Genomic DNA, 26,383 nt, shown 5'->3' on the forward strand with positions numbered 1-26,383 from the left:
CGATAATGTTATTCTTAACACATTTTAAAATCAGACAAGAGAGCCTTTATAAAAAGTTGGTTTGGATAGTAGAATGTATGTTGCTTTGTGGTGTTAAAACAGTGTTTATTGTGTAATTTTATACTTACTATAGGTTTCTTCTGCTTTATAGACCCTGATCCTGAAAATCCAGAACCCACAACTACGAATGAATGTCCATCCCCAGATACTTCTCAAAATACTTGTAAAAGTCCTCCAAAAATGAGCAAGGTAATATTGACCTTTCGATGGGTTCCAAAGGACTTTAGGTTGAGTGCAGAAAAGCTGATGGTTATAATATGCAGTGTTTTTCTGCTGTATCAAGTATCAATTTGTGACTTCTGGACACTTTTCCTGTCAGAAATACTCAATTGTGTTTACTACTGTTTGTTCTTCTTACTGAACATGTGATGGATAACTCTGACCAAACATTCAAGTTTTCTAAGCACACTTCAACAGCTTACATTTTCTTCAAATGTTCCACCTCTATTCTAGTGGTGTCTAGGAAATTCATAGCCTTGTCATGAAATTCTTAACCGTCCAATTATCTAAAAACAAAAGGTCATTTTATCATTTAAAAGGAATGACATCTTCATCCTGGTTCATGAAGATGTAATAATCTAGGATGGCATGTAAATCATTGGAAACTAAAGACAAGGAATGTGAGATTTATCTTTTTTTGATGATTGACATTTAAAGTCTTATACTTGGTTTATTTATATCTGAACAGTGTACAAGGAAAATGAAAAGGTATTAAAAATCAAAATGGTTTGAGGGAGCAAGTTCATTTACCCAAATCAATTTATCCTTAGGTTGGGTATAGAAATTTCAATTATAAAATTGAAACTTGCTATTGGAGTTCTTCAGAGTGAGGCTCAAAAACAGATTTCATTGCTTAGGGGTAAAAAGGCAGAGTAAAGTTAAAGAAAATTATTTCCTCAACTTGTCTTCAATAAAAATTAACCCAGAGAATTCACTTTAAGCTCACGCTTAGAACTTTTTGGAACAACTGAAAAATATTGGCCTTTTAACATCCCAAGCCTCCATAATTGACGTATCCAGGATGTTATTTCCTGCCCCCCATTAAAATTAATATTTAGGTAGTATTAAATACCAACAAGAATAAACCTCAAGGTACACAAAATGTTCCTTGAATGTATATAATTTGTTTTCTCTTCATAGCCTGGTTCACCTGGATCTGTAATTCCTGCTCAAGCACACGGGAAAATATTCACAAAACCAGATCCCCAATGGGACTCCACAGTTAGTGCATCCGAAGCTGAAAATGGTGTTCACCTAAAAACAGAGCTCCAACAAAAACAGCTATCAAATAACAACCAAGCACTTTCAAAGAATCATCCTCCTCAGACACACGTTCGTAATTCATCTGAGCAACTTTCACAAAAGCTGCCTTCTGCGCCAACAAAGTTGCACTGTCCTCCATCACCTCACCTAGAAAATCCTCCAAAGTCATCCACACCTCACACACCTGTACAGCATGGTTATCTTTCACCAAAGCCTCCTTCACAGCAGTTAGGATCTCCCTACAGGCCTCATCATTCACAGTCACCTCAAGTTGGAACACCTCAGCGAGAGCCTCAAAGAAACTTTTATCCAGCAGCACAGAACCTTCAAGCCAATACTCAGCAGGCAACTTCCGGAACATTATTTACACAGACACCCTCAGGACAATCTTCAGCAACATACAGTCAGTTTAACCAACAGAGTCTGAACAGCACGGCACCACCCCCTCCACCTCCTCCACCTCCTTCTTCGTCTTACTATCAAAACCAGCAGCCCTCTGCAAACTTTCAGAATTATAATCAGCTCAAAGGTAGTCTTTCTCAACAAACTGTGTTTACATCAGGACCAAATCAAGCACTTCCTGGCACCACAAGCCAGCAAACGGTTCCAGGACACCACGTGACTCCAGGGCATTTTTTGCCCTCTCAGAACCCTACCATTCACCATCAAACTGCTGCTGCCGTAATCCCCCCTCCTCCTCCACCACCACCTGCTCCAGGACCGCACCTTGTACAACAGCCGAATTCCCATCAGCAACACTCTGTAGCACATGTAGTAGGGCCTGTTCATGCGGTCACCCCTGGGTCGCATATTCATTCTCAAACTGCTGGACACCACTTACCCCCACCCCCACCCCCTCCTGGTCCTGCCCCTCATCACCATCCACCACCCCATCCATCCACAGGACTCCAAGGTCTACAAGCACAACACCAGCATGTTGTAAATTCAGCACCCCCACCACCCCCTCCGCCGCCACCTTCCAGTGTTTTGGCTTCTGGGCATCATACCACATCAGCTCAAGCCTTACACCACCCACCTCATCAAGGACCTCCACTTTTTCCTTCGAGTGCTCATCCAACTGTACCACCGTATCCCTCACAAGCTACACATCATACCACTTTGGGACCGGGACCCCAGCACCAGCCTTCTGGAACAGGGCCACATTGTCCATTACCTGTCACAGGTCCTCATCTCCAGCCCCAAGGACCAAACAGTATTCCAACACCTACTGCTTCAGGGTTCTGTCCTCATCCTGGCTCTGTGGCCCTGCCACATGGGGTTCAAGGACCTCAGCAGGCATCTCCAGTGCCTGGACAGATTCCAATTCACAGAGCACAGGTGCCACCAACATTTCAAAACAATTACCATGGGTCAGGGTGGCATTAAAATGGACTCCAAAAACATTTTTTTAAATGTTCTGTAAGATAAACTGTATATTTCATATGTACCTGTTAAGGTACTTTTTAAAGCTTGTACATGAACCTTTGTATAAAAAACACCAGTGCTCTTTCGTTGTATTTTTCTCATTTTTGCTTTTTAAAATTCCTTTAAAAAATGTGCTGTTAAGCCAGTATTAGGTATCTTTATTTTGTAAGTGAACATTCCAGCTGTTTTTTTCTGGCAGATCTGATGCTGATTTGATGCTGTATGATCTTATTTTTTTTAGTTAAATTCATTTAGTGAATGTTCTATTATTTTATACATACACATTAAGTACTCAGCTAAGTAATGGCACTATGAGGATTTTTTTTTTCTTTCCTGTCAGCAGCAGTTCTGTGAATGCATCTTAGGTATAAAAATGCAATACAGATTTTTATATTTTGGTGTGGACATGGCTCATTTTGTTTTACCAGTTATTTGCAAGCAAAATGTAATTTAATGTATAGATGATTTCTGATGTCTCCTGACAAACTGTAAATACTGCATTTCTTTTGCGTATATAATTGCTTACAGCTTTTCTCATTTGATATATAGCATTGTACATATGACCAGTCTTTTGCAAAACTGTGTGATCTTTGTGAAAGTAGTACAGTATATGACCTTTAATTTCTTTTTTATTTTAAATATACTGTCACACTGAAGCACTGGTTGGGCATTTTAATTCATGTTAATAAATCACAATTATGTCAGTTTTACCAAACTGTCCTGTACAACTTCTAAGATCGGGATCTGTGTGTTTCTACAGAAGTTCTAGTTTTCAAATATAGATTGTAAGGAGCCTTCAATTTTCTTTAGCGACTACTACCTCAGCAACAGGAGGCAGCAAGGGGCTGTTCCTGTGGTGGTTTCTGTTTGCATTTTTGCAGGAGCCACAGGAAACTACTGAAATGATTGTGCTGGGTAAATTAAGGATCTGGCATCATACAAAATGAAGCCAGACCACTAATGCATTACAGTAGTTCTTGAATACAAGGTACAACAACTGTTTGAAAATATGGGTAGTTTGCCCAAAACAGGAAAATTTGTCTTGGGTGTAAAAACTAAAGAAAAAAGGCATTATTCCTAGATCTCTCAGTGAAATGAAAACGGCCTAAGTGAACGTTTTTATTGCTAAAATATAAAATGCTAGTTATTATTAATCTTCAAAAAATCAAAAATTTCCCAGCCTTTGTCTTCTACCTCTGAGGATTCAGTAAGTACATCCAATAATAATGATACTGTTTATCAATCAATCAACATATTTTTCATCATCCAATTACCTGACATAATTTGGCACAGGATACAAATTCTGTGCATTAGAGAAAGTAAACACTAAAATGACTGCGTGACCTCATTCAGTCATGTTTTTACACTTTGAACTTCTATTTATTTCCTTTTGAAAATTAGCTAATGATGGTACATTAACGCAGCTCACTTAGGGCTCAATCCTAATCACAGCTTCAAATTTTAGAAGAACATATAGGCCAAGTTTGCCATCCTCAATTTGTCCAACAAAATTCTATTTATGGTATTTAGTAAAGAAACATTTGTCTGAGAAGAAATGGTTTTACATCATCTATCCTGATAGTTTCAAACAGAATAAAGGTAACTAGCATGTGAAATAAAAATATTCTTCTTAAAAGGTTTGTCCTTCTAAGCATTTTAAATTCTTCACTGGCTTGAAATGTGCCTACTACAGAAATATGCATACAGAAGCTTTTGTGTGAACTGCAGAATCTTATACATTTTGATTCCTTGATGAAGTATATACTCTAAAATACAGTCTTCTACCAAAATTTCATTCAAGTTATTTAAAAGGGGGAGAAAAAAGGAGAATTTAGGAAATAACCTGAACTACGGATAGAAACTGAAGAAGTTCTCTACTCCAATGGAAAGTTTCCTTACTTTATCCTGGTAACTAGTTATGTATGGTCCAGGTATGAGAAGAAGCAAGTTAGTAAATCGGTTTTCACCTAAGAAGTTTATGACTCTGAAGATCTTATATCCACCTTTTTCTGCCTTTGGGCAGTTCTGTCTGCCAACTTCTAGATAGCCAGCTCCTGTATCTGCTATAAACACATATGTGATCCACTGCTTGTCATTTTCCATGAAGATTTCACATGGACTACAGAAAGGAAAAGATAGGACATTCAATTGAAGTCAGAGAGCTAGTTATAATGTTTAGCATAACCAGTGGTTCTCATTTAGTTTTTGTGCATTCTTTATCAACAAGCCGCCAAGAATCTGATAAAGCCATATTATGCCTAATACAAATGTATATTCCTTCTAGAACAACTGTTTCTGTATTATAAACTAGTTAGGCTGTTTTATCATAAGGGACACACCTGTAAAAATTCATAATCTAGTTTATTTTCCAACATAAGCAAAAACTGCATTAGACAAATTTCATTCAAGTATACTATCACCCTGATAAAAATCCTTTTACACTTAGGGAAGATATAAATTATGCCCTATGGTTCTTGTAAGGATGTTTCTTATAGAAATCACGGATAGTATCACCAGTCTACAGCCACTATCTATCACAGACTTTACATGGAAACCTACAGCCTCATTAGAAAAACTTAGCATGCAAATTTCATAAAGAAATTAATGAATGATCCATTCTACCTCACAGTGGTAATGTGATATAATGGTAATTCCTAAGAGGATTATGTGTCTTGTTTCCTAACAGCAAATGCTGTTTTGTTTTAAATTTGCAATGATCAAACAAATGCAGTTAGTATGTTTTTGATGAACCATGGATGAAAAGGGATCATTGATATTCTAGAGAATCAATCTATACTGTAGCTTTTCTCCTAAATCCCTTCTGCCCTTAAAAAACAATAAATGATTTCCTTATAATACGCCTCAATGCATGTTCTACAACTACATCTGCTGCAACAGGAATGCTGGTATTTAGTTTTAGTGACACTACTCTGATAGCAAATGTTCATTGATTCTATCATTTATAGGGCAATGACCAAGGCAATGTCTGGAAAAAAAAAAACCAAAACACTTTAATTTTTAAGACAACTGCAAGCACCTCAAACAATGGATTATTGTTACAACACTTGTTAGCTTTTCACAATCTAGTTATTGCAAAGGCATATGGATAAATGTTAATGGACAAAGTCAAAAACGAGGCACCTTAATGAATGTAAAATTTAAAATAAAAAGACATTCAATCCACTGACTTCTAAAAGAGGCTAAATATACCTCTATATATTACATTCTAAAATTGTATTGCCTACTATGGTTTGTATCCTGGAGTCTACAATTAATTTTAAGGAAATGCATAAACAAAACTGTGTGCAACCTGCAAAGGGAAAACCATTTTCTCAACTTCGTTTCATGGAAAGACAATGAAAAAGCTAGTAAAATTTGTTGTAGCCACACGTAAAGCTACCTATGGAATGAATGTGATCACTGTTATCTTTGAGCTGTGAGAAGTATTCTGCCCACTGCACTGCAAATTGTATATACCATACCTTGTGTTCTAGACAAGCATGATCATGCTTTTCCAAAAATATATGTATTTTTTCATTCCACACAATTAACACGTTTCTCCAATTTAATCTATGTAGAGCTTAACTTACAGCGCCCAGAGGAGGCAACATGACATGGTACTGAGCCATCACATTTTTAAAGGGAAATTGCTCTTCTTTAAAAGTACTTTTAAAAATATGCAAAATCACAAATGGGAATGCTAAATTATAATGCATATTTTAGAATGAGAAGCATATCTTTTCTTCCTTTAAAGTGCCATATAGAGAATGACATCTTATAACCCAGAGCCACTTTGTTTAAAATCCAATGTGAAAAGACTGTTATGGAATGAAAAGTTTGCACAACTCCTTGGAGCAGTTAAAGTCCGCTACATGCAACATAGGCTACAAAGCACTCAAGACTTGGTAGCTTTTCTGAAATTTGAGTCCCCCTCCCATATTTAATGGAAAGTAACATTTACAGGGTGCATTTACATACACTATAATACAGGAATGATGTCCCTTTGCCAGAAGATAAAATTGTACATTTCCTTGCTATTTCTTGGTTCCAACTTGATAATTTCTTAAGATTGTAAATTATATAGTACTCAGCTAAAATATTTCTTCATAAATAGTTACAAAACCTGCCAAAACACAAAGGGGAAAGTATTTTTCATTCAAAAAAATGACATTTGAATGTCACACAACACAAGAAACAATGCTTAGAGACATGTTATTGTTTCCAGAAGAAAATGGTCAGTAAACTACTTAGCTGAAGACAAAAGACTACCCTTCCCCAGGATCACAGTGCACAAAAAGCAAAATGTCAAACAACAGTACCTCAAAGCAAAATAAAGGTCTGAGGATGAAGCCAGCTCACTTGTAATCCTGTTAAAGAATGAGAGTCACCGTTTAGGTCCAATGTACTGGGAACATTTGCTAGCTCAGAATGCAATATTGGTAGAATTTGCTAAGAATTCAACCAAGGATGCCGAAGGCATTCGCCAGCTGAGGCTCGTTTTTCTGGAACCATTTCTAACATCGGGATCAGGAAATCTGTAAACTGTGCAGCATCTTCATGGGGCCAGCCATACTTTTCCACAAGTACATCAAAGAGGCTCCAGGGCTTCAGCTTGGTGATGTGTCGCAGTTCTCCTACAGGGGAAAAAACAGGCCAATGTCAAGAAAGCTCCAAATCTGCATTCCCCATTGTTGGTCCAGTCAGGTTCTTTTCAATGAAGCGGACAACCACCTGCTCAACACTTGTACAGCAACAACAAAGAACACCAGCTTTTCCCCACTAAGCAATAATCATTACATGTACATATGACCAAGGCATATTTCAAGTAAGCCTGGTGGATCTAAATAGAGGTTAATTAATAGTTCATTCACATTAGTTCTAAGTTTCCTTAAGTAAGTGGAGTGGGCTCAGTTTGCCCAGAGTGTTTTCTTTTCCAAAGGTTGAAGCAAGCCACTCTCATTTCAACCTGGGATCTTTCGTAAAATTTGCAAACTTGAGGCCAACCCAAATCAAACACCATTCATGTCTACGCATTTGTTGTAAGATCTAAGATCCTAGGACATTAATTTGTAAACCTTGAAGTTATACTTCACAAACTGTGCTAGCTGCAGTATGAAAAGTGTGGGTTACAGGCAGCTTTGGTTGACATAACAGAATGACTAACAAGCTAGTAAATGGCCTACGAGCTGTAATGGTCATTTCATAAGAGAAAAAAAAGGTTATTTTTAAGTCAAAACTGCAAAAAAGGGCTGAGGGCAGTGGCTCACACCTGCAATCCTAGCCGTTTGGGAGGCTGAGGCAGGAGGATCCCTTGAGCCCATGAGTTTCAGACCAGCCTGGGTAACATAGACCAGACCCTGTCTCTACTTAAAAAGAAAAAAAGTAGCTGGGCACGGTGGTACATCCCAGCTACTCAGGAGGCTGAGGCAGGAGCATTGCTTGAGTCCAGGAGGTCAAGGCTGCAGTGAGTCAACGTCATGCCACTGCACTCCATCCTGGGACAGAGCAAGCGAAACCCTGTCTCCCCATAACCTTTTCAAAAAGGCAATAAACTGTCAAAAGCTCCAGATAATTTCACTGTGAATTACTCGTTTTCTCTGCCTGTTTGAAGTTTTCATAGGACATCCCACCCCTGCCCATAGACCTCCTTAGGTGCCCCTCAGTGCATCCTGAGCAGCTTCTGCAGAGGAAACACCCCCCTGTGCCCACACCTCAGAGCAGCCAGGTCTCGGTGGGGAGAGAGAGGCATTCAAGCACCTGCAGGGCACACTTCATGCAAGGACTGACTTCTCTCCCCTTTCAACTGTTTTAATTTAAACAAGGTAAATTTTTTTCATGAGATGCACCAATAGATAATCAGTGCTCTGCTCACAAAGGTGCTCTCAGGAGGCTTGTTCTGTTTCACCCATTTATTCAAGTCAATTTGGAAAAGCCCTCCCGTTTAAAAACACAATGAAAAGGAAAGAGCATTACAGAAAAGTATAAGAACAAAAGGGGAAGTAGCCTACAATCCTACCCGCAACTGCTCTTTTGTGTCTATTGTGAAGAGTGTTCTTACACACTAGTATGTCTACAAAGTTGCAATCATGCTGTGCACAGGGTTCCGTATAAAGAATCTTTTAAGAGGGCTGCTTGCTAAAGGGGCTGAGATGTAAAATAAGCTTCTGTTTCCAATATGAGGACTGGAGCTAGAGTAAAGCATCGCATCCAGACTAGACATCAGGTCTGTGTTGATGAAGAAATGAACCTGTAATATTAGAGGCGGGAAAGGGTCTCCTGTTGAAGGAAACACAGTCTCCATAAAAACAAAGTCTGAACAGAGACTGCAGGTTTATCCCTCTAAGCCTGAAATTCCGGCTCTAGGAATCCAGCCCAAGGAGATAAACCCTGGTTGCACCACCCCAAATTCATGCCTAATATATGCTGGCACAAAATTATATGTACTCGCAAAATTACGAAGAGCCAGTAATAGTAAAATGGTGGTTAAAAGAAAACCAAGGTAGATTCACTTAATAGTATTTAATATTACTTAACAACATGGGAGAAGATCATGGTACAACATTAGGCAGTAAAAGAACAGTCAAACTATGTCCTACAGATAATCACAAGATTATTAAAATGCTCATTAAGATGGAAATCAACTGAATCAAAACATCAGCTTTTGTTAGTAGGTTATTTCAATTTCCACATTTTCTGTAATATGACTATATTGATTTAGACTGTTGATCTCACCACAGCAACAGTTAAAGCAAACTAAGAAAGCTCACACGTGACTAAACCAAGTTCTCTGGGAAGGGGAGCGAACTTTTATGACATTAATCTATTCTATCTCAGAAAAAATACTCTCCAGGTTTGCAAATAAAGGTAACTACAGAGAAGCACTGTGTGCTGAGAATAGTAAAGGAACCTATTTCTGAGGCGCCAGGTGTTAAACTAAGATCCATCAACAAGACATCTTTTAAGTACAATCTTCCATGAAAAGAGAAGTTTTACCACTATAAATGCTTAACAGCTGCATAGTAACAGTGAGCAAAACAATATAATAGTGAAAGGCCATGAGAAACTATTCATCCATAACTAGGCATACTATAAACTGGTAAAAATATTCACAAGGAGCAGTAAAATATCTAACTACTTTTAACAAGGTAAAGACTGTGCAAAGAAGCAGTCTATAAACAACAGTATATGCAGGAGAGTCCTAAACACCTATGGTCCTGAGCACAGAGCAGCACTGCAATATAACAAAACACTGAACCGCCTCTAAAAAAAAAAAAATGTGTGGACTTTTTTTGTGGAAAAAGTTTATAATGCAAAGGAAAATCAACTCATCCAGATGCTATAATGATTATGTGTGCAAACCCTTAAGCTCAGCATAAGAAGTAACCCTGCCCTGAAAATAGTTGATAAGGTTACTTAAACACAAAGCCGAAGCCCCCAACTCTGTATCTATTGCTAGGAGACACAAGAGTGGGCTCACTGAATGAGTGAGGGTCTCGAGTCCATGAGCCAGCTCCAGCCCTGCAGATGATGCCCAAGAAATGTAGCCACCTCCATCACTTAGAATGATAATTAAGAATAAGAGGGGAAAGCATATTTTAAAAACACATTTTCACCATTTGCTCTTACTATAAAAGTAGCACCCTAACAAGTTAAAGAAATGTCATCGGCCGGGCGCGGTGGCTCATGACTGTAATTCCAGCACTCTGGGAGGCCAAGGCAGGAAGATCACCTGAGGTCAGGAGTTCGAGACCAACCTGGCCAACATGGTGAAACCCGATCTCTAATAAATACAAAATTGGCCAGGCATGGTGGTGCACACCTGTAATCCCAGCTACTCGGGAGGCTGAGGCACAAGAATCATTTGAACCCAGGAGGCAGAGGTTGCAATGAGCCGAGATAGCATCACTACACTCCAGCCTAGGCAACAGAGTGAGACTCTGTCTCAAAAAAAGGAAAAAAGAAAATATATGAAGATGTAAAAAAAAAAAAAAAAAGAGAGGAAAATACATGAAGATGTGTTTCACTGAAACAAGTTTTGCAAATAACTAGACAACTGTGACAATTTTAGTTTCTTAAAGCTCCATTTCTAGCCTGTCCTCCTTAAAGAATGTGGAATATCACACTTCACCCTTCCTGTGACTATCAGCTGTCAATCTCAGTATCAACTCACACACACACAGACAAACATGAGCCTGGCAGCCAATTGTGTGGTCCCCAAGAGCCCCTTAGGCTTCTGAATTTGCTCTGAGAAACAGCTTGAAAGAGCCAAGGAAAACCAACAGGAAGCAGGCTCTGAGGAAGGGTTCCTCCTGCAGAGTAAAGGCTTTGTGACAGCAACTGTACTGGCCAGTCCTGGACTTGCAGAGTCCTTCTAAGGAAACAGGGAAGTTCTATTATACTTCTCTTGAATCTTAAAGTGGTTTGTGAAGGAAAATACATTATTTTATCCATGAAATTGTCATATTCCAGAATTAAATAAAGAAGCCCATGAGGTTCCACACTACATGTGGGAGGACTCTAAAGGCAAATCCTGGACTATATTTACATGAACACTGGTAGTTACAAAGTGAACCATGATATAAAACTGATGAGCATCAATTGTGTACACGTAGAAAGTAAACCTACCAAGAAATACCAATACAAAGCAAGAGACAATGAAGAGATCTGAATGAATTCTTACACAAGTAGACAACCAAATGTAGGTAAATATTGGAGTTTAAAATGTGTATAAACCCTACCTCACATCCCATACAAAAATCAACTCAAAATAGGTCATATGCCTCAGAGCTAAAACTAAACAATTCCTAGAAAAGTAAATCTTCATGACCTTGAAGTAGGCAATGATTTATTAGATGTGACATCAAAAGCACAAATTATAAAATGTATATAAATTGGACTTCATCAAAATTTAAAAATTTATACTTAAACTTTCACATGTGTATTCAAGAGAAACGGAAACATCTGCCCACACAAACTTGTACATTAATGATCATAGTGGCATCATTCATAATAGCCAAAAAGTGGGGGAAAACCAAACGCCCATCATCTGATGGAGGGATAAACAAGAGGAGTGGCAGTGACAACGCCCAGCCTGTGTAGTTGTCAAATGCCCACGAAAGAGCTTTCTTTGCTCTTTACAGCATCAAAAGAATCTGTTGCTTTTTAGGTATTCAGGAGATAATTTTAAAACACTGTGACAAGTTCAGCTCAGACACTAAATATTAAAAATACAGAATACAGTATCTCTTTTTAAAACTCAGCTCCTGGGTTTTAGCCCTCGGTTCTCACATTTCTCTTGATGTTGTTCCTGACTCGGGGAAACGTGGATTTTATGCTGCTGCACGGAAGCTTCTTGCTTTTGAAATTTTCAATTGTATTTAAGGTCTGTAGTCTGACACACACACATACACACACGTGCGCGCACACATGCACACAATCACTCTCTTTTATCCCAACACACTCGATGCTCTCATCTAGAGACAAGTTTTTTTTTTTTAAGTAAACTGTCTCATTTGATAATCCCATTATCCACGCAGCAATTTTTACTAAAATATGCCTGCTGAATGGTCAGAAAAATTCCTGGTGACCAGCCCAGTGAGGTCTGCTCCTGGCTGCACTGTTTTTCCTACCATGATCTGAGGGCTGGAAAGCTTCTGGGGACCACCCACTTCTTGAAGACAGGACAGGGAAAAAATTCATGGACGTGCTGATTTCTATTGGACCACCTATCAACACACTAGTTTCTTAATGCTTTTTGGTGGCTCATGTCCAGCAAATTAACCTTAAGAGGGTGAGAGCTGTAATTACATTCCCTGACCAAAAATACAGCTCAATTTTTAACTTTCTGGCCAAGGAATGATTCAAACTAGTAATGATCATGACTTCTTAAATTATACGCAAGGAGAGGAGACAAATGAGCTGCATTTGATGTTCAACCTTAACACACAGACCCCACTCTTCTCTGGCTGCGTGGCAAGGATGAAAATCTGCCTCTGACCCAGAGGAGAAAGAGCGGGAAAACCTCCTGGGAAGGCACTCTCCATCAGTAACTGCTTTCAAAAGTGATACGGCATATCAACAGCTGTTTTAAATTTTGTTATCAGTTCTAGCACAAAGTATTTTAGCTATTTTAGGAAAAAAATTTAAATGGATACTTTTAAGATTCCATTATTTCCAAAATTATGGAAATTATGGAATTTCCCCTATATTACTTATGGGAACATGTTTCACGCAGCAAGCCATTCCCCTCATCCTAAGAGACACGGTGAAATCTATTTCCATGACCGGCCCTCATTCCTCATAATGTTATCCTGTGACTTCTGTAAAAACCCTAAATCCCTTCTGATCTCTACTGCCATTAGAAATAATAATCAGGAAAGAACTGAAGTCCCAATTCCCAGTCATTTCAGGGGATTTCTCACCTAGTCACAAACGGTCTCTCATATCCAAAAAAAGGAAAAAAGAACTCGAGGTACCACAGTAACACCAAGTGAAAATATTTTTGGTCTCTCATTAAGAAGGATGCCAAATGCATTTTAACTCTGCAGCTTACCTTCAAATAAGCTGCTCAAAAAGAACTCGATCACGTAAGTCCTAAGTATACGTGGTGATGATGGCAGTAACCTGGAGATACACATCCACAAGCTGTCTCAGGGAGCAAGGTTGCTGACAGGCCCACGTGGAAGCTGCCTTCCAGCCATTTATGGCCACACGCAGGCCGCTCTCACTGAAAGGAACCATCACAGGAGTGACAGCCCAAGAGCAGATGCCTGCACCAGCTCCACGCCTGCAGGCCGCTGACAGGCCCTGCCTTCCAACAACTCAGTGACTTCACTTGATCATTCAAGGCCTCTCTTTCTGTCCCTCTTTCCTTCCTTCCCGCTGTGCACAGTATGGAGTCCTCGATCCCCTCAACAGACGGACGATTAACAAAGACAAATAAATGCACAGCCAGGCGCAGTGGCTCACACCTGTAATCCCAGCAATTGGGAGGCCGAGGTGGGTGGATCACCTTAGGTCAGGAGTTCGAGACCAGCCTGGCCAACATGGTGAAAACCTCTCTCTACTAAAAATACAAAAATTAGCCAGGCGTGGTGGCAGGTGCCTGTAATCCCGGCTACTTGTGAAGTTGAGGCAGGAGAATCACTTGAAACCTCGAGGCGGAAGTTGCAGTGAGCCAAGATTGCACCACTGCACTCCAGCCTGGACAACAAGAGCAAAACTCCATCTTAAAAAAAAAAAAAAAAAAAAAAAAAATCAATATGGTTCTCCAAATTTAGCTAAGTAAGGTAGACAGAGCATCTGGGACTTTCAGAAATTTCTAAAAGTCCATGTCCTACTCACATCAACTTTAAAAGTTCTTTATTAAGGGCTGTCACATCCAAAAAAAAATCTAACCTGAAAAATATGAAGGACCAACTACACTGATCACAAAAAAGTACAGCAGGCTGGGCGCAGTGGCTCATGCCTGTAATCCCAGCACTTTGGAAGGCTAAGGCGGGTGGATCACTTGAGGTCAGGAGTTTGAGACCAGCCTGGCCAACACGGTGAAACCCTGTCTCTACTAAAAATACAAAAATTAGCTGGGCATGGTGGTGTGCCTGTAATCCCAGCTACATGGGAAGCTGCGGCAGGAGAATTGCTTGAACCTGGGAGGCACAGGTTGCAGTGAGCTAAGATTGCGCCACTCCACTCCAGCCTGGGCAACAGAGCAAGACTCCATCTCAAAAAAAAAAAAAAAAAGAATATAGCACTTAGGAGGAGTTCTTTTAAAAATACTCCTAGGGCTCTTGGGTGTTTTTATAAATTACTAACTGGGGACTATACTGGGCAAATAAACAGTTGGAAGATCAGTAAGAACTACAACATGAAAATAATCACCTTAATACAGTGTGACATAACACAATGGGAATGTAGGATGTCATTTTTAAGAATGTGAGGTACGCAGCATTTCACAGGCCTACACCCACTACAGAAATAACCCAGGCAGACCAAAAGCAATGTCCCTGGACGTTCCCTAAGTCCAGTCTCTAGGCCACCTCTGTTCTACTACAGAGAGTCCATGAAATGGAAAGATAAGTCTAGCTGGCTTTTAACAATCACCTAAACTCCTTTTTATAAATAATATACAGATTGGTAACTTGGAGTAAAAGAGAGAAGCAGAGGAGGAAAGAATGCTGTTAGGAAGGCTGTTCTCTTACAGAATTCTTACTCCAGGTATCAGATGGGTCAGGTTTATTTCTTGAGAGCTTTCTTCGGAAGAATTCCCCAGTTGTGAAACTCCAGATCTTTCTCCACTGCCCAATCACGAATGTACAATTTCTCCTTTTGGGAGAAGACTATGCTGAAAATTAGTGTTGCATAAATACCGTTACCTTTTCTGGTGAAAAACTCCTTGGAGTATTTCCCCAACATAGCGTATTTTCGAGGGACTTTCCCCAGCAGTTCAATGATCAATGCTATGTGATCTGCATTGGGAAACATTGCCAGCAAAACAGAAACACACGACAGTTTAATCAGTACACTGCATGCAGACACTACCACCGCCCGCGCAGACAGAAACAGAGCGCAACTTGAATGACCAAAAGTACAGGCCTTCCTCGCGTTGCTGGATTCAGGATCCAGAGCTGGAGGGCACAGGAGAGGGGCTGGTGAACAGGGTGACCGCAGCACAGGGCTAAATGTGGTCTTCCCTGACAATTTTTCTATCAGCATAGGAATTCTGCTGGGTTGCGTTTCGAATTTAGGAGAAATGCCTTTGTCACCATTAATCCTAAAATCAGCAGCTGCTCTTCAGTTTCTGTCTGCATCGTGGCGCTTTTCAAAAAGAAGAGGTACTACCTCTGCGATTGAAGAATTCCCGAGAATATTTTCCAGATAGAGCAAAGTGCCTTGGAATACTGCCTAGCAGCTCTATGATGTGGGCTATGTGGTCTATGGAGGAGAGAAAAAAAGGATATGGGAATGGGAGGGGCAAAGGGAAGGATGGGATAAAAGAAGAGGGAAAAATTGAAATTAGTAAAAAATCAGAAATAGATTCAAATCAACAGTGTCTGCAGCACATCCATGCAGAGGCTTGTGGGAATGGCAGGCCTCAGGCACCACCTGGAGCAGTAACAGTGACTGAGGCCAGCTCACCCCAGGCCACCCCAGCATCGCAAGCAAATAAGCATGGAGATGGTCAGGTTTACAGATGGAATTCAAGCCAGAATTCCTGGGTTTTCAACTCAGCTCCCAAACAGGACAGAGAAATGGGCAGCACATCAATGGTCGAAAGGACCACATAGAGGCTTCAGGTCTGTATCATCTGTCTTCTCTCAGCCAGCTGGGTTCCTGCCCTGTGCAAGGCCAGGAAGAGCCGCTGGTGTAGGGCCCCTGAGGGCTCGCTGGAGTGCTGCCTGTGCTAGGCAGGCTCTGCCCATTCACTGAGACTGAGGGGGCGTCAAACTCAAAGGAAAAGCATCTGAATTTGGTGTCTGAAAACCAAAAACATGGCTCTATTTCAGTACAAAAATACAGTACTCTACAGAAGTTCAGGGCTGGCAGAAGACCTAGACCGAGGTATTCAGCAGGCACCAATACTCACCTTCGTCTCTGGAATAGTCTTCCCCAGAATGTGGTTCAAACAAATAATCTCCCGTTGCCAGCTCAAATGCCTAGGATACAACAGACGACATGCTAAGCACTTCAGAGACTGGCCCCCAAGTCAACAGCTTTTTCTCCTTATAGAAGAGACCGCCACTTTATGAAGATCTGAATCAAACAAAATAGCCTCCTGAAAGTGCTCAATACTAATTTTTTTTCTTCCACATTCAAAGAAGTTTCAGAAGTATTTTTACATTTCTAAGGAAAGATATAAGAGCTATGTATTCTCTTCATTTTGCAGGCAGCAAAACCAAAACGTCAGTGAGTCAGCCGCACCTGCGTGCAGGCCTGGCCAGAGCGCGGTATGCACTCTATAAATGGTAGAACGAGAGTTCAACCCAGGACTCAACAAGGCCCGTCTGACTCCAGCACCTGCCTCAACCACTATAATAGCCTTGGCCTCTGTATAGCAGACACTGCTGCGTCCTTTAGGCAAAGACCTTCATGTTTTAGTAACCAAGGACTATTTTCAGTATCTCATCAACCATTTTCATCATCATTTCATTCATTTCTGATTCAACCAAAGGAAAACCTGGAAACAAAAAAGACCCTCTTTGTTCCCAGGGCCAGAGGAAGCAGATGGTCTTGCAGACCCTTTTGTGGATGTCACGGAGCACTGGCTTCCCAGGTGGCCACTGGCTGTCCCTCAGCATGCCAGCATGTAGGGAAGGCCATTTGTTCCCATTTCCCTTGCTCACAAAAAAATCCTCAAAAACATGAGTTTAAGCTAGTAACAATATACAAAAATGGCAACTGCTACTGCTCTGCTGATCAAAGAGAATGTTTTAAAAGAGAAAAAAGAAATAAGCTAAATCCCATTTCTGGTTTTTCTCATAGCTGCTTCTATTCTGAACGGATCTTGCTGTCCCAAAAGGTGCTCAGAGGCCCAATCACTGATGCCTGTGGATCTGTGACTGCCCTCCCCATTCCCGCCCCAAGGAGCCAATACTGGGGAAACTTCACTGCATCAACCTACCTTCTTTTTCTTTCAATGACCACACAGTGCTGGAAAGGCACCTTTAAGGGAAGGCTCACCTGCCTGGGTGAGGGGCCACCTCTCCTAGCACTGTCTTTAACAAACCAAGAGTGGGTACAGTCAGCCCAGGACCACATCTTTTCACCTTTTTTTAAAAAAAAGACTGCCTGTGAATCAGTTGAAGGAAGGAAGGATGGTGACAAGATGGCTTCCAGCTGCCTGAGCAATAAGCATTAATTTATGAACTCAGGATCGCTGCCCTGAACCTGGCATAGGTCTGAGCAGGACACGGACATGTCACATCTCAGCATGGTGAGCTGGTGGTCCCAGCACTGTGGATGCACGAAGGCACCAGCAGAAAACCCAGGAAAGCCCTCATGTAGGGCCTCTCCTTTCCACCCAATAAACAAAAAAGACAGTTGGGCCAATCCCAGATGAGGGCAGGAAAACCTCATAACTGGCCCCAAATCCAAGTGGAACAACTAGATTACACACTCAATGGCCAGGAGAGTCCTTCTAGCCTGGGAAACAATCAATTCAGTATCTTACAAGCTAAGAGAAAAATCTGAAAACTCTAATGGGACAACGAGGACTTGAAAAGCCTGGATCAAGTTCCAAGCTGCTTTTCAACCCCTGCCTTGAGCCCTATGCTAACTAACTCTTTTAATTAATTTTCAAAACGACTTCAATCTGGTTGCATATATTTCTTTTTCTTTCATATTTTTTAGAGATGGGACCTCGCTATGTTGTCCAGGCTGGACTCAACCTCTTGGGCTCCAGTGATCCTCTCTCAGCCTCCAGAGAAGCTGGGACTACAGGCGCACTACACTGCACCCAGCTTTGTACATATTTCTTACTGCCAAAATATGTCAGGTATGTATTCTTTAAAAAAAATGATCATTTTGATTAGCACCCACATATTCCCAAGAAAACATGTATAGAAGCCAATCAATGAAATAATTTCTTTTTGAGACGGAGTCTCGCTCTGTCGCCCAGGCTGGAGTGCAGTGGCACAATCAATCTCAGCTCACTGCAAGCTCACACCATTCTCCTTGCCTCAGCCTCCTGAGTAGCTGGGACTACACGCGCCCGCCACCACACCCGGCTAATTTTTTGTATTTTTAGTAGAGACGGGATTTCACCATGTTAGCCTGACCTCGTGATCCGCCTGCCTTGGCCTCCCAAAGTGCTGGGATTACAGGCGTGAGCCACCAAGCCCGGCCAAATAATTTTCTTTTTTTTTAAAGGAACAAGGAAGATGAAGGCTGTAATGCTACCCATTTTTGATTATTTGGAGAATGGCAAGATTCTCTTAACAATACAACATGTACAACAGGGCAAATGCACATTACAATGAAAAAACTCTGCCTTCAACTCAGTTACTCCCAGTATAACCTTCTATTGCCCAGGCTGAGTGCAGCGGCACAATTTTGGCTCACTACAACCTCTGCCTCCTGGGTTCAAGCGATTCTCCTGCCTCAGCCACCTGAGTAGCTAGGACTATAGGCACGTGCCACCACGCCCAGCTAATTTTTGTATTTTCAGTAGAGATGGGGTTTTGCCATGTTGGCCAGGCTGGTCTCAAACTCCTGGTGTCAAGTGATCTGCCTGCCTTGGCCTCCCAAAGTGCTGGGATTACAGGTGTGCATCACCTCGCTGGGCCTAAGTATAATCTTTATTATTATTTTTAATACCTGGGAACTCCGGATTCTTCTCTACTTGGTTCAATCCCCTCAAAAGGCTTTTCCCTGGACCTACTTGTTTCCAGATTCTTGGGAGACCAACTACCTCTCTCCTAAAACATTCTCCTATGCTGAAGTATCCCGATTCTGAACAAATAAGATCACCTATTTGTTCTGTAATGTGACCAGTGCCAAAGAAGTCTGGTGAAGTTTGTTGGAATGGCTTTTCTTGTTTCTATGGCACTGACCAGGACTCACCATGGAGTTCATAAAAAGTCCTATCAGAGACTCTAATACATAAATGCAGAGAAAACAATGCTTCAGCCACAAAGAAGTTTCAGATTATATGTACTTACACTGGAAGGTGTAAAGCTCAAAAAAAGGTAAAACTCAAGAAAAGTAAAACAGATCCAAACCCAACATACCCTTGCTGTGGTCCCTCATTCTGTTGTACTTCTCCAGCTGCAGAGCCTAAAGCTGTCCTCGCTGACAATAGCCAATGGCTACCACCCATCAGCTCTCATTCCCAACAGAGTGTCTGTGAGATTTGATGCTATTTATAAAACTCAAAGACAGCCGGGCACAGTGTCACATCCCTGTAATCCCAGCACTATGGGAGACCAGGGTGGGTGGATCACTTGAGCTCAGGAGATCAAGACCAGCCTAGACAACATGACAAACTCCATCTCTACAAAAAATACAAAAATTAGCCAGGCGTGGTGGCATGTGCCTGTAGTCCCAGCTACACCAGAGGCTGAGGTGGGAGGATCACTTGAGCTTGGGAAGTGGAGTCTGCAGTGAACCATAGTCCTGCCACTGCACTTCAGCTTGGGGAACAGAGCAAGACCTTGTCTCCAAACAAACAAACAAACAAAACCCTCAAAGACTATAGGCTTTACCACCAAGAACCATCTGTGGCCTTATGACAGCTTGGTATTATGAGGTCAAATTTAATATATTAAATGTCCTATTTTTACACTACAACAGAACGATGAGGTAAGAAACACTGCCTCATTGCTCCTAGGTTCTCTAGGAGGAACAAAAGAAACCTCTAAAGCCATGACTTTTGTGGGGTGGGGCAAGCAGTGAATGAGGGCCTGCCCCTTTCCAAAAAAAAAAAAAAAACTCCCTTATGACAACCAACTGAAAAAGCAAACCTCATAAGCCGTCCTGACAGCACTGAGGGAGCTTATGCTTAATTCTTGGGAAGGGGGCAGGTGAGAAGACAGAAAGGCTTTTCCTTGGGAATCTGTTATTGATATTTATGCCACTGTTCACAGCAATAGCATTTCAAGAAGTAAGCAGGACAGGGAAATTGTATGGAGGGACAAACGTTCATCTAATGGAAGGCAGGTCAGATAACCTGGTATAAAATTGTGCTGAAAGCTCCATTATCCCACTACATCCGTGACTGCGTCCTATTTTTCTGGTTATATCACCAAACTTAATACCCCAAATTAGAAGCACAGCATTTCAGAGTTCAAAGAGTACTTAGCGCCTAATTCAGGGCAGCCCTGCTGCTAGTGGCCATTGTGGCCTAACCTCCCCACATCCTGAAATGGCCCCTGCTCCCCGACTCCCACTCAGTGTCTCCGCAGCTCCCGTTACACTAACTCCCACGTCTCAGTCTGCCTGCTGGGGTCACACAGAGAGGGTCAAATGCCTCTCCACACAGCACTCTCTAAATTCAAAGTGACCATCATTGGCCACCGGTTCTTTTAACCGTTCTTTTCTATACCTAGCTAAGGCAGGGACTTGGTTTTTGATATGGAAGAACTTTAATACCTTTAATAATTTAAATGTTATTATCTGGTATTATCCTTAAGAGCAACGAGGGAATAGAAAGGCCTGGTGTTTCAGGACCTATCTGGCCATGTGTTGACTCAGATCATGCTGAGTCAAAGTTGAAAGACAGAAAGCACCCTCTTTTTCTCCTATCAGCTGGCACTATCTGCTCAACAATGCTTTTACTTGAGCATTAGAGGAGGTAAAACACAGTAAATTCAAGAGAACTGTTAAATTAACCTCTGAATAACAGAAAATTAATATATTTATTCTGCATTCCTTTTTTCAGTGAGAAGAAAAATGCTAAGCCTTGCACACAATCTTTTCTTTTAAATATTGGAAGAATATGGATAAAAAGCAGTATGGAATAGGAAAAGCATGAAACCCAACAGCAAGCAACCCACCTTTCCCAACACAGAACGCCTAAGTAAATACCACTGAGAAAAAGCTGCTGAATGGGCCAGGAAACAGGGCAGAGGAAGAGAACCAGGAACTGGCTCGCAAACGCAGGGCCCTTTGTGTTCACCAACTCACAGGTTCAGGGTCAATGACCAAACGATGCCAGGCAGGGCCAGGGGAGTTTACAGACAATGCAACTGTGCAGCACAAAACCAGCAGCAAAACAGGCCTGACAGATAGAAGAAGAGGCTTCTGCCACCCTGTGGAAGCCGTCATCTCAACCACTCTGGGAACAGACTCTGTCAGAGGGAGTGGGCGTTGCTGCCACTGTTTCAGAAGGGGCTAGACATCCTAGAATAAGCCAGAATATCTGCTAGCTCTTGCTTTATAAGGGAAGAGAGATTATGCATTGGCATCTGGGGAAATCCCTTCCAGTCTGGAAAGGTGAGGAACCCTGCATGTCTGGTTGACCAGGCAGAGGCTTACCTGTAGGGGCTCCCACCTGCCCGCCTCAGGCAGTCTTCCCCTGGAGATGCTACCTCATCTTCCTCCACAGTGTGAGTGAAGGGAAAAGCTCCCTATACCCTGCACATTTTCAGGGACCACAAGTGAAGTCACTGTGTCACAACAACTGGGTCTGATTCATGGGGCTGTGGGCTGTGCAGGGCCTTAAGAAGAGACCATGTCTCTCTCACAAGCCCACAACCACACCAAACACCCAGGGCCCGCCTGAGGAGGATCCTTCCACTTCTTAAGATGCCCGCGGCAGCAACCTTCCCCTCACCCAGCCCACGGTGGATGACCCTTACAGTCAGAAAAACTGAGGTCGCATGCCTCAGAGAGACTCAGCCCCATCCAGAGTGTGAAAGGAACGAGCCAATTCCCATGGCAGCAAAGGGCAGAGCCGTCCTTACCATACACGCCGTGCTCCAGATGTCCGCAGGGGTGCTGTACCCCGCTCCTATTAAAACCTCTATGGAGCGGTACTGACGCGTCTGGATGTCTTCCGTGAAGTGTTTATGCTGGAAGGGAACAGGCTGCATTACCACGGAGCAACACAGACATTCAAAAAGTGTCTTCGCACACAGAATCAAGACCAAAGGTTTTAGAAAGAAAACTCTACTTACCACCCAACAAGCATTTCCCAGGTCAGCAATTTTTACTCTAATTTTATCTGCATTCCGCGGATCCAGGGGATTCACCAACAAGTCAGCTGCCCGGGTTTTTGCTGGCATGAGCAAACAGCAGGACAGTTAGTGATTGGGATAGGTGGTTTGCATGTGTGAACACAGTGTTTGCCAGGGTCAGTCTCCTTTCCTAAAGAGTAGTGGAATGATCACTTAGGCCTGGAATACTGTAAATTAAACTTGACAGAACTAAAATTGCTTGTTCTCCACCTCTGGAAAATACTCCAGAAAAGAGCAAACTGGGCTGCCCACAGGACGCCAAGGGCACTGCCTTGCCCTTTCTCTTTTTATCCCCAGTTTCTTCGGGTCCAGGTCAGCCCTAGAACAAGCCAGCCTTGCTGTCCCCCTGTCTGCAGCTTTGTGGCGGCTCTTCATGGTGTCAATCCATCCCTTCACGGCCCAGATCGAGCTTGCTGATGCATTATTACAAGGAACATGAAGGTAGAAAGAACACTGCTGTGGGGGCCAATCACTCCCAGTGACACACACTTCCTTGGACGCCACAAGACATCAGGGTCCCTGGCACCGACACCTCACACCCACATCATCCCCTACAGTTCCCACTGCTTGGGCTGAGCACACACAGATCTCAAGGGGTAGATGACTGTTGATTAACAAACACAGATTAAAGGCAGGGACTAAACTATTCTGGTTTTGTTTTAGACAAGGAAGGTCCCAGACAGAGGTCTCCTGAGATGGCCTGGGCCATAAAGGCAACCTCTGAGGTCAGTCAGGAACTTGTCACATACATGAGCAGTCATTCTAAATTCCAGGATGACTCCAGAGAATCTCAAAGGCAGGTATAGGGCCAGCTTCCCAGAGATTCTGGGGCCAGATCTTCTCAAACAAGTTCAGATCATGCCTGTATCAAGCAGAGTTAACCAAGGGGCAAGTGACAAACAAAAATAATCTGGTGAGGCCCAGAAAAATAGTCCTTAAAGTCAGCATCTTCATCACCAAACCTCAGACTGACCTACAAGATCAGATTTCTGGTAAAGATGAAATAAAACCAGGACTTTTATTTACTGTATAAGTAATTTTGAAATGGTATTTAAAAACCAAGCAGAAAAGCCTGTTCAATGTAGAACATTAAACACTGATATGATTCGGGTTTGTGTCCCTGCCCATAACTCATGTCGAATTGTAATCCCTAGTGTTAGAAGAGGGGCCTGGTGAGAGGTGACTGGATCATGGGGGCAGATTTCCACGTTGCTGTTCTCGTGATACTGAGTGAGTTCTCACGAGATCTGGTCGTTTAAAAGTGTGTAGCACGTCCCCCTTCTCTCCTCCTCCTGCTCCAGCCATGTAAGATGCCTGCTTCCCCTTCTACCATATTTGAAAGTTTCCTAAGGCCTCCCCAGCCATGCTTCCTGTACAGCCTGTGGAACCGTGAGCCAATTAAACCTGTTTTCTTTATAAACTACCGGGTTTCCAGTATTTTTTACAGCAATGTGAGAACGGACTAATATAAACACCTACCTAGGAGAGCCCCTTTGTTTCCTTGAAGCTGGGCACTGCTGAAATGAACTAAACCTCTGTTGGGGTACATACGAGCTGTGAAACCAGGGTGCTTGGGGAGGCTCTGATTCTTCAGCAAGCCCCGTAAGAGGAAGGAGGGCCAGCCTTGCAACTTGCCGTAAGGCAGTGAACAGGCAAGGGCCTCAGGACCTAGGGTGCCCACACAGCTCCCTAGGGGGGCTCCAGAGGATGCCAAGAGAATTCTGACCAGTATCTTAACCCTCAAGACCTGTTCCTCTAGCATGTTAATCAAATGAGCCAGCCAGGTACAGATATTCCCTGCTTGCTACCTTCCATATGCCTGTTTCCTTCTTTATAAGGATTCTGATCCACTGCACAGCCTCACCAAAGGCCAGGTATGAGCTCAGGAAAAGAAACACCAGAACTCAGCAAAAATTCAGAAAGAAAGCAGCACAAAGACCAAAAAAGAAGGCAAAATGTATATACACTGATTCACCTGGGGCTGAGAACAGAGGTCCAGGATAAATATAAAAATGCTGACCCAATGGGTAGATGAACAACACTAGACATGACTAGATGAATGCCCCGTATGTCATTTAATCAAGAAGAATCAGCAAGAAGGAAAATGGAATTTGAGGTTTGAAAAATTGGATTCAAATCTAAGTTTCAATATCTACAAGTTGTAAGACTGGCAAATGACTTAAACTCTATGAGGCTTGGTGTTCAGGAAAAGAAGAATCGGAAGGGACCACCCCTTCCCCACCGAAGACACTAAAAACCCAAACACAGGAGAGTCAGGACAGCATCTGGGCGCCTGGCCAGATGCAGGGGCTTCCCTCTGCTGTGACCAGCTAAACCATCGTCTGGGGCAGAAGGCTCCCAACTGGTCAGTGAGGGACCAGAGAGCAGCAGCAGAGGGAAGGGGAGGCCCAAGAGCAAGTTCCGCCCCCACAAACAACTCAAATCATAGGTCTAATGAGAAGAGGGCGAAGCCCTGTTAGACATATTGTGGTCCTCCTGAGCCACAGGACGATGTGATTTCTTTTTCTCCATGAGAACAGTAGCCGAGTTGGCTGTTATCTGAGGGCACTCAAGTGGAAGGAGATGATCTGTAATCTGCCACCACTCTGAGATGTTGTTTTTAAAAACATTTCTCAGGAGCTGCTTAATTCAATCACGCTAGAAGAAATATACTTTCAAAGACCCATCACCTCACATTTAAATGCAGGGAATTTTTTTTTTTTTTTTTTTGAGACAGAGTCTCACTCTGTCGCCTAGGCTGGAGTGCAGTGGCGCGATCTCGGCTCACTGCAGCCTCCACCTCCTAGATTCAAGCAATTCTCCTGCCTCAGCCTCCCGAGTAGCTGGGATTACAGGCACCTGAAACCATGCCCGATTAATTTTTGTATTTTTAGTAGAGACGGGGTTTCACCATGTTGGCCAGGCTGGTCTCGAACTCCTGACATCAAGTGATCTGCCCACCTTGGCCTCCCAAAGTGCCGGGATTATAGGCATAAGCCACCGCACCCGGCCTAAATTCAGGGGTGTTTCTTGTACTTAATATCCCTCATTAAGGTTCACTGAACAGAATCTCTTTGGTGACATGCTGTTATCCTCCTGGTTCGGGTTTGTAAACAGTTACTTAGCTTCTGATGCGTTCCAAATGATGCTAGGTAATGTATCTCAATAACTTAATTGTATAAAAACACAACAGGAGGTAAAAGAGATTTTGCTTTTCTTTCTTTTCTCACTATGATAGTTCCTGAACTAAGGTACCAGACTGCTACATTCCCAAGAAGTCCACTGAAACCCAACTGGAATGCTTTTGTCACACCTCCTCTGACTGAGTCACCACAGTAGTGACCTGTCACACGGTTTCCTTCTTACAGATAATGGTGACACAAAGGACAAACTGGAGCTGTCTTCCTTCCAAAATGAAAAGCTTGCAACTGCACTCTGCTTCCACTAAGAGGGGAATGAGTGGAAAGCTTTCACTTCGGGAAGAACTGGGCCCCTTAAGTCACCTTCTGATACACTAGTCTTTGGGTGACACTGTGGTCACTCATTCCACAAGAAGCTATCCTAGAAACTATTAGATGGTAGCCAACAGTGCCTCAGCATGATGAGACAGCTGCTGTCACACGCACATAACACATGGTGCTAGGCACACACTGACTCTTTACATCGTAAGGGGTCCTTATAAGGACGGCAAGAATATCCCCTCTATATGGAGGAGGTTCACTATGAGGCCCAAGGAAGTAGCGGAACTAAGAGATTTAATGTTGCCACCTCAACCATTCGTGCAACAAATATTTACTGAGTACCTTCTGTGTGCTAAGCATGGTCTTGGTACTGGGAACACTGTAAGAAGAAAACACAAGCTAAATTAGGAAACTCGTGTACTGGTTGAAAATATGGGCAATAAGGCAAATAAACGAGGAATCCACACATCCGGTCAGGTAGCTAAACAGGCTATGAAGAAA

General features: G+C 42.4%; 2 protein-coding genes across 14 annotated transcripts in view; one reads left to right on the forward strand and one right to left on the reverse strand.

Annotated features, from left to right (window-relative positions):
- KMT2E (lysine methyltransferase 2E (inactive)) overlaps positions 1-3,458 on the forward strand; it is a 100,119-nt gene extending 96,661 nt beyond the window's left edge. For all 5 annotated transcript variants that reach the window (XM_055114796.2, XM_003811182.6, XM_008963542.5 and 2 more), the window contains 2 exons: positions 152-249; positions 1,201-3,458. In XM_055114796.2, coding sequence (XP_054970771.1) covers positions 152-249; positions 1,201-2,709 — 1,607 coding nt within the window. In that variant the 3' untranslated portion in view covers positions 2,710-3,458. The remainder of the gene's footprint in view (positions 1-151; positions 250-1,200) is intronic.
- A 2,275-nt stretch (positions 3,459-5,733) lies between these two features.
- SRPK2 (SRSF protein kinase 2) overlaps positions 5,734-26,383 on the reverse strand; it is a 286,551-nt gene continuing 265,901 nt past the window's right edge. For 4 of the 9 annotated variants that reach the window (XM_055114797.1, XM_034964709.2, XM_034964715.2 and 1 more), the window contains 6 exons: positions 22,362-22,462; positions 22,149-22,256; positions 16,334-16,403; positions 15,589-15,681; positions 15,123-15,215; positions 5,734-7,382 (listed from right to left, as the gene is read on the reverse strand). In XM_055114797.1, the coding sequence (XP_054970772.1) occupies positions 7,198-7,382; positions 15,123-15,215; positions 15,589-15,681; positions 16,334-16,403; positions 22,149-22,256; positions 22,362-22,462 (650 nt within the window). In that variant the 3' untranslated portion in view covers positions 5,734-7,197. The remainder of the gene's footprint in view (positions 7,383-15,122; positions 15,216-15,588; positions 15,682-16,333; positions 16,404-22,148; positions 22,257-22,361; positions 22,463-26,383) is intronic. The other 5 variants (XM_055114799.1, XM_034964712.2, XM_034964710.2 and 2 more) reach the window with 2 other exon arrangements.

Source organism: Pan paniscus, chromosome 6 (assembly GCF_029289425.2).
Source record: "Pan paniscus chromosome 6, NHGRI_mPanPan1-v2.0_pri, whole genome shotgun sequence".
Taxonomy (NCBI): Eukaryota; Metazoa; Chordata; class Mammalia; order Primates; family Hominidae; genus Pan; species Pan paniscus.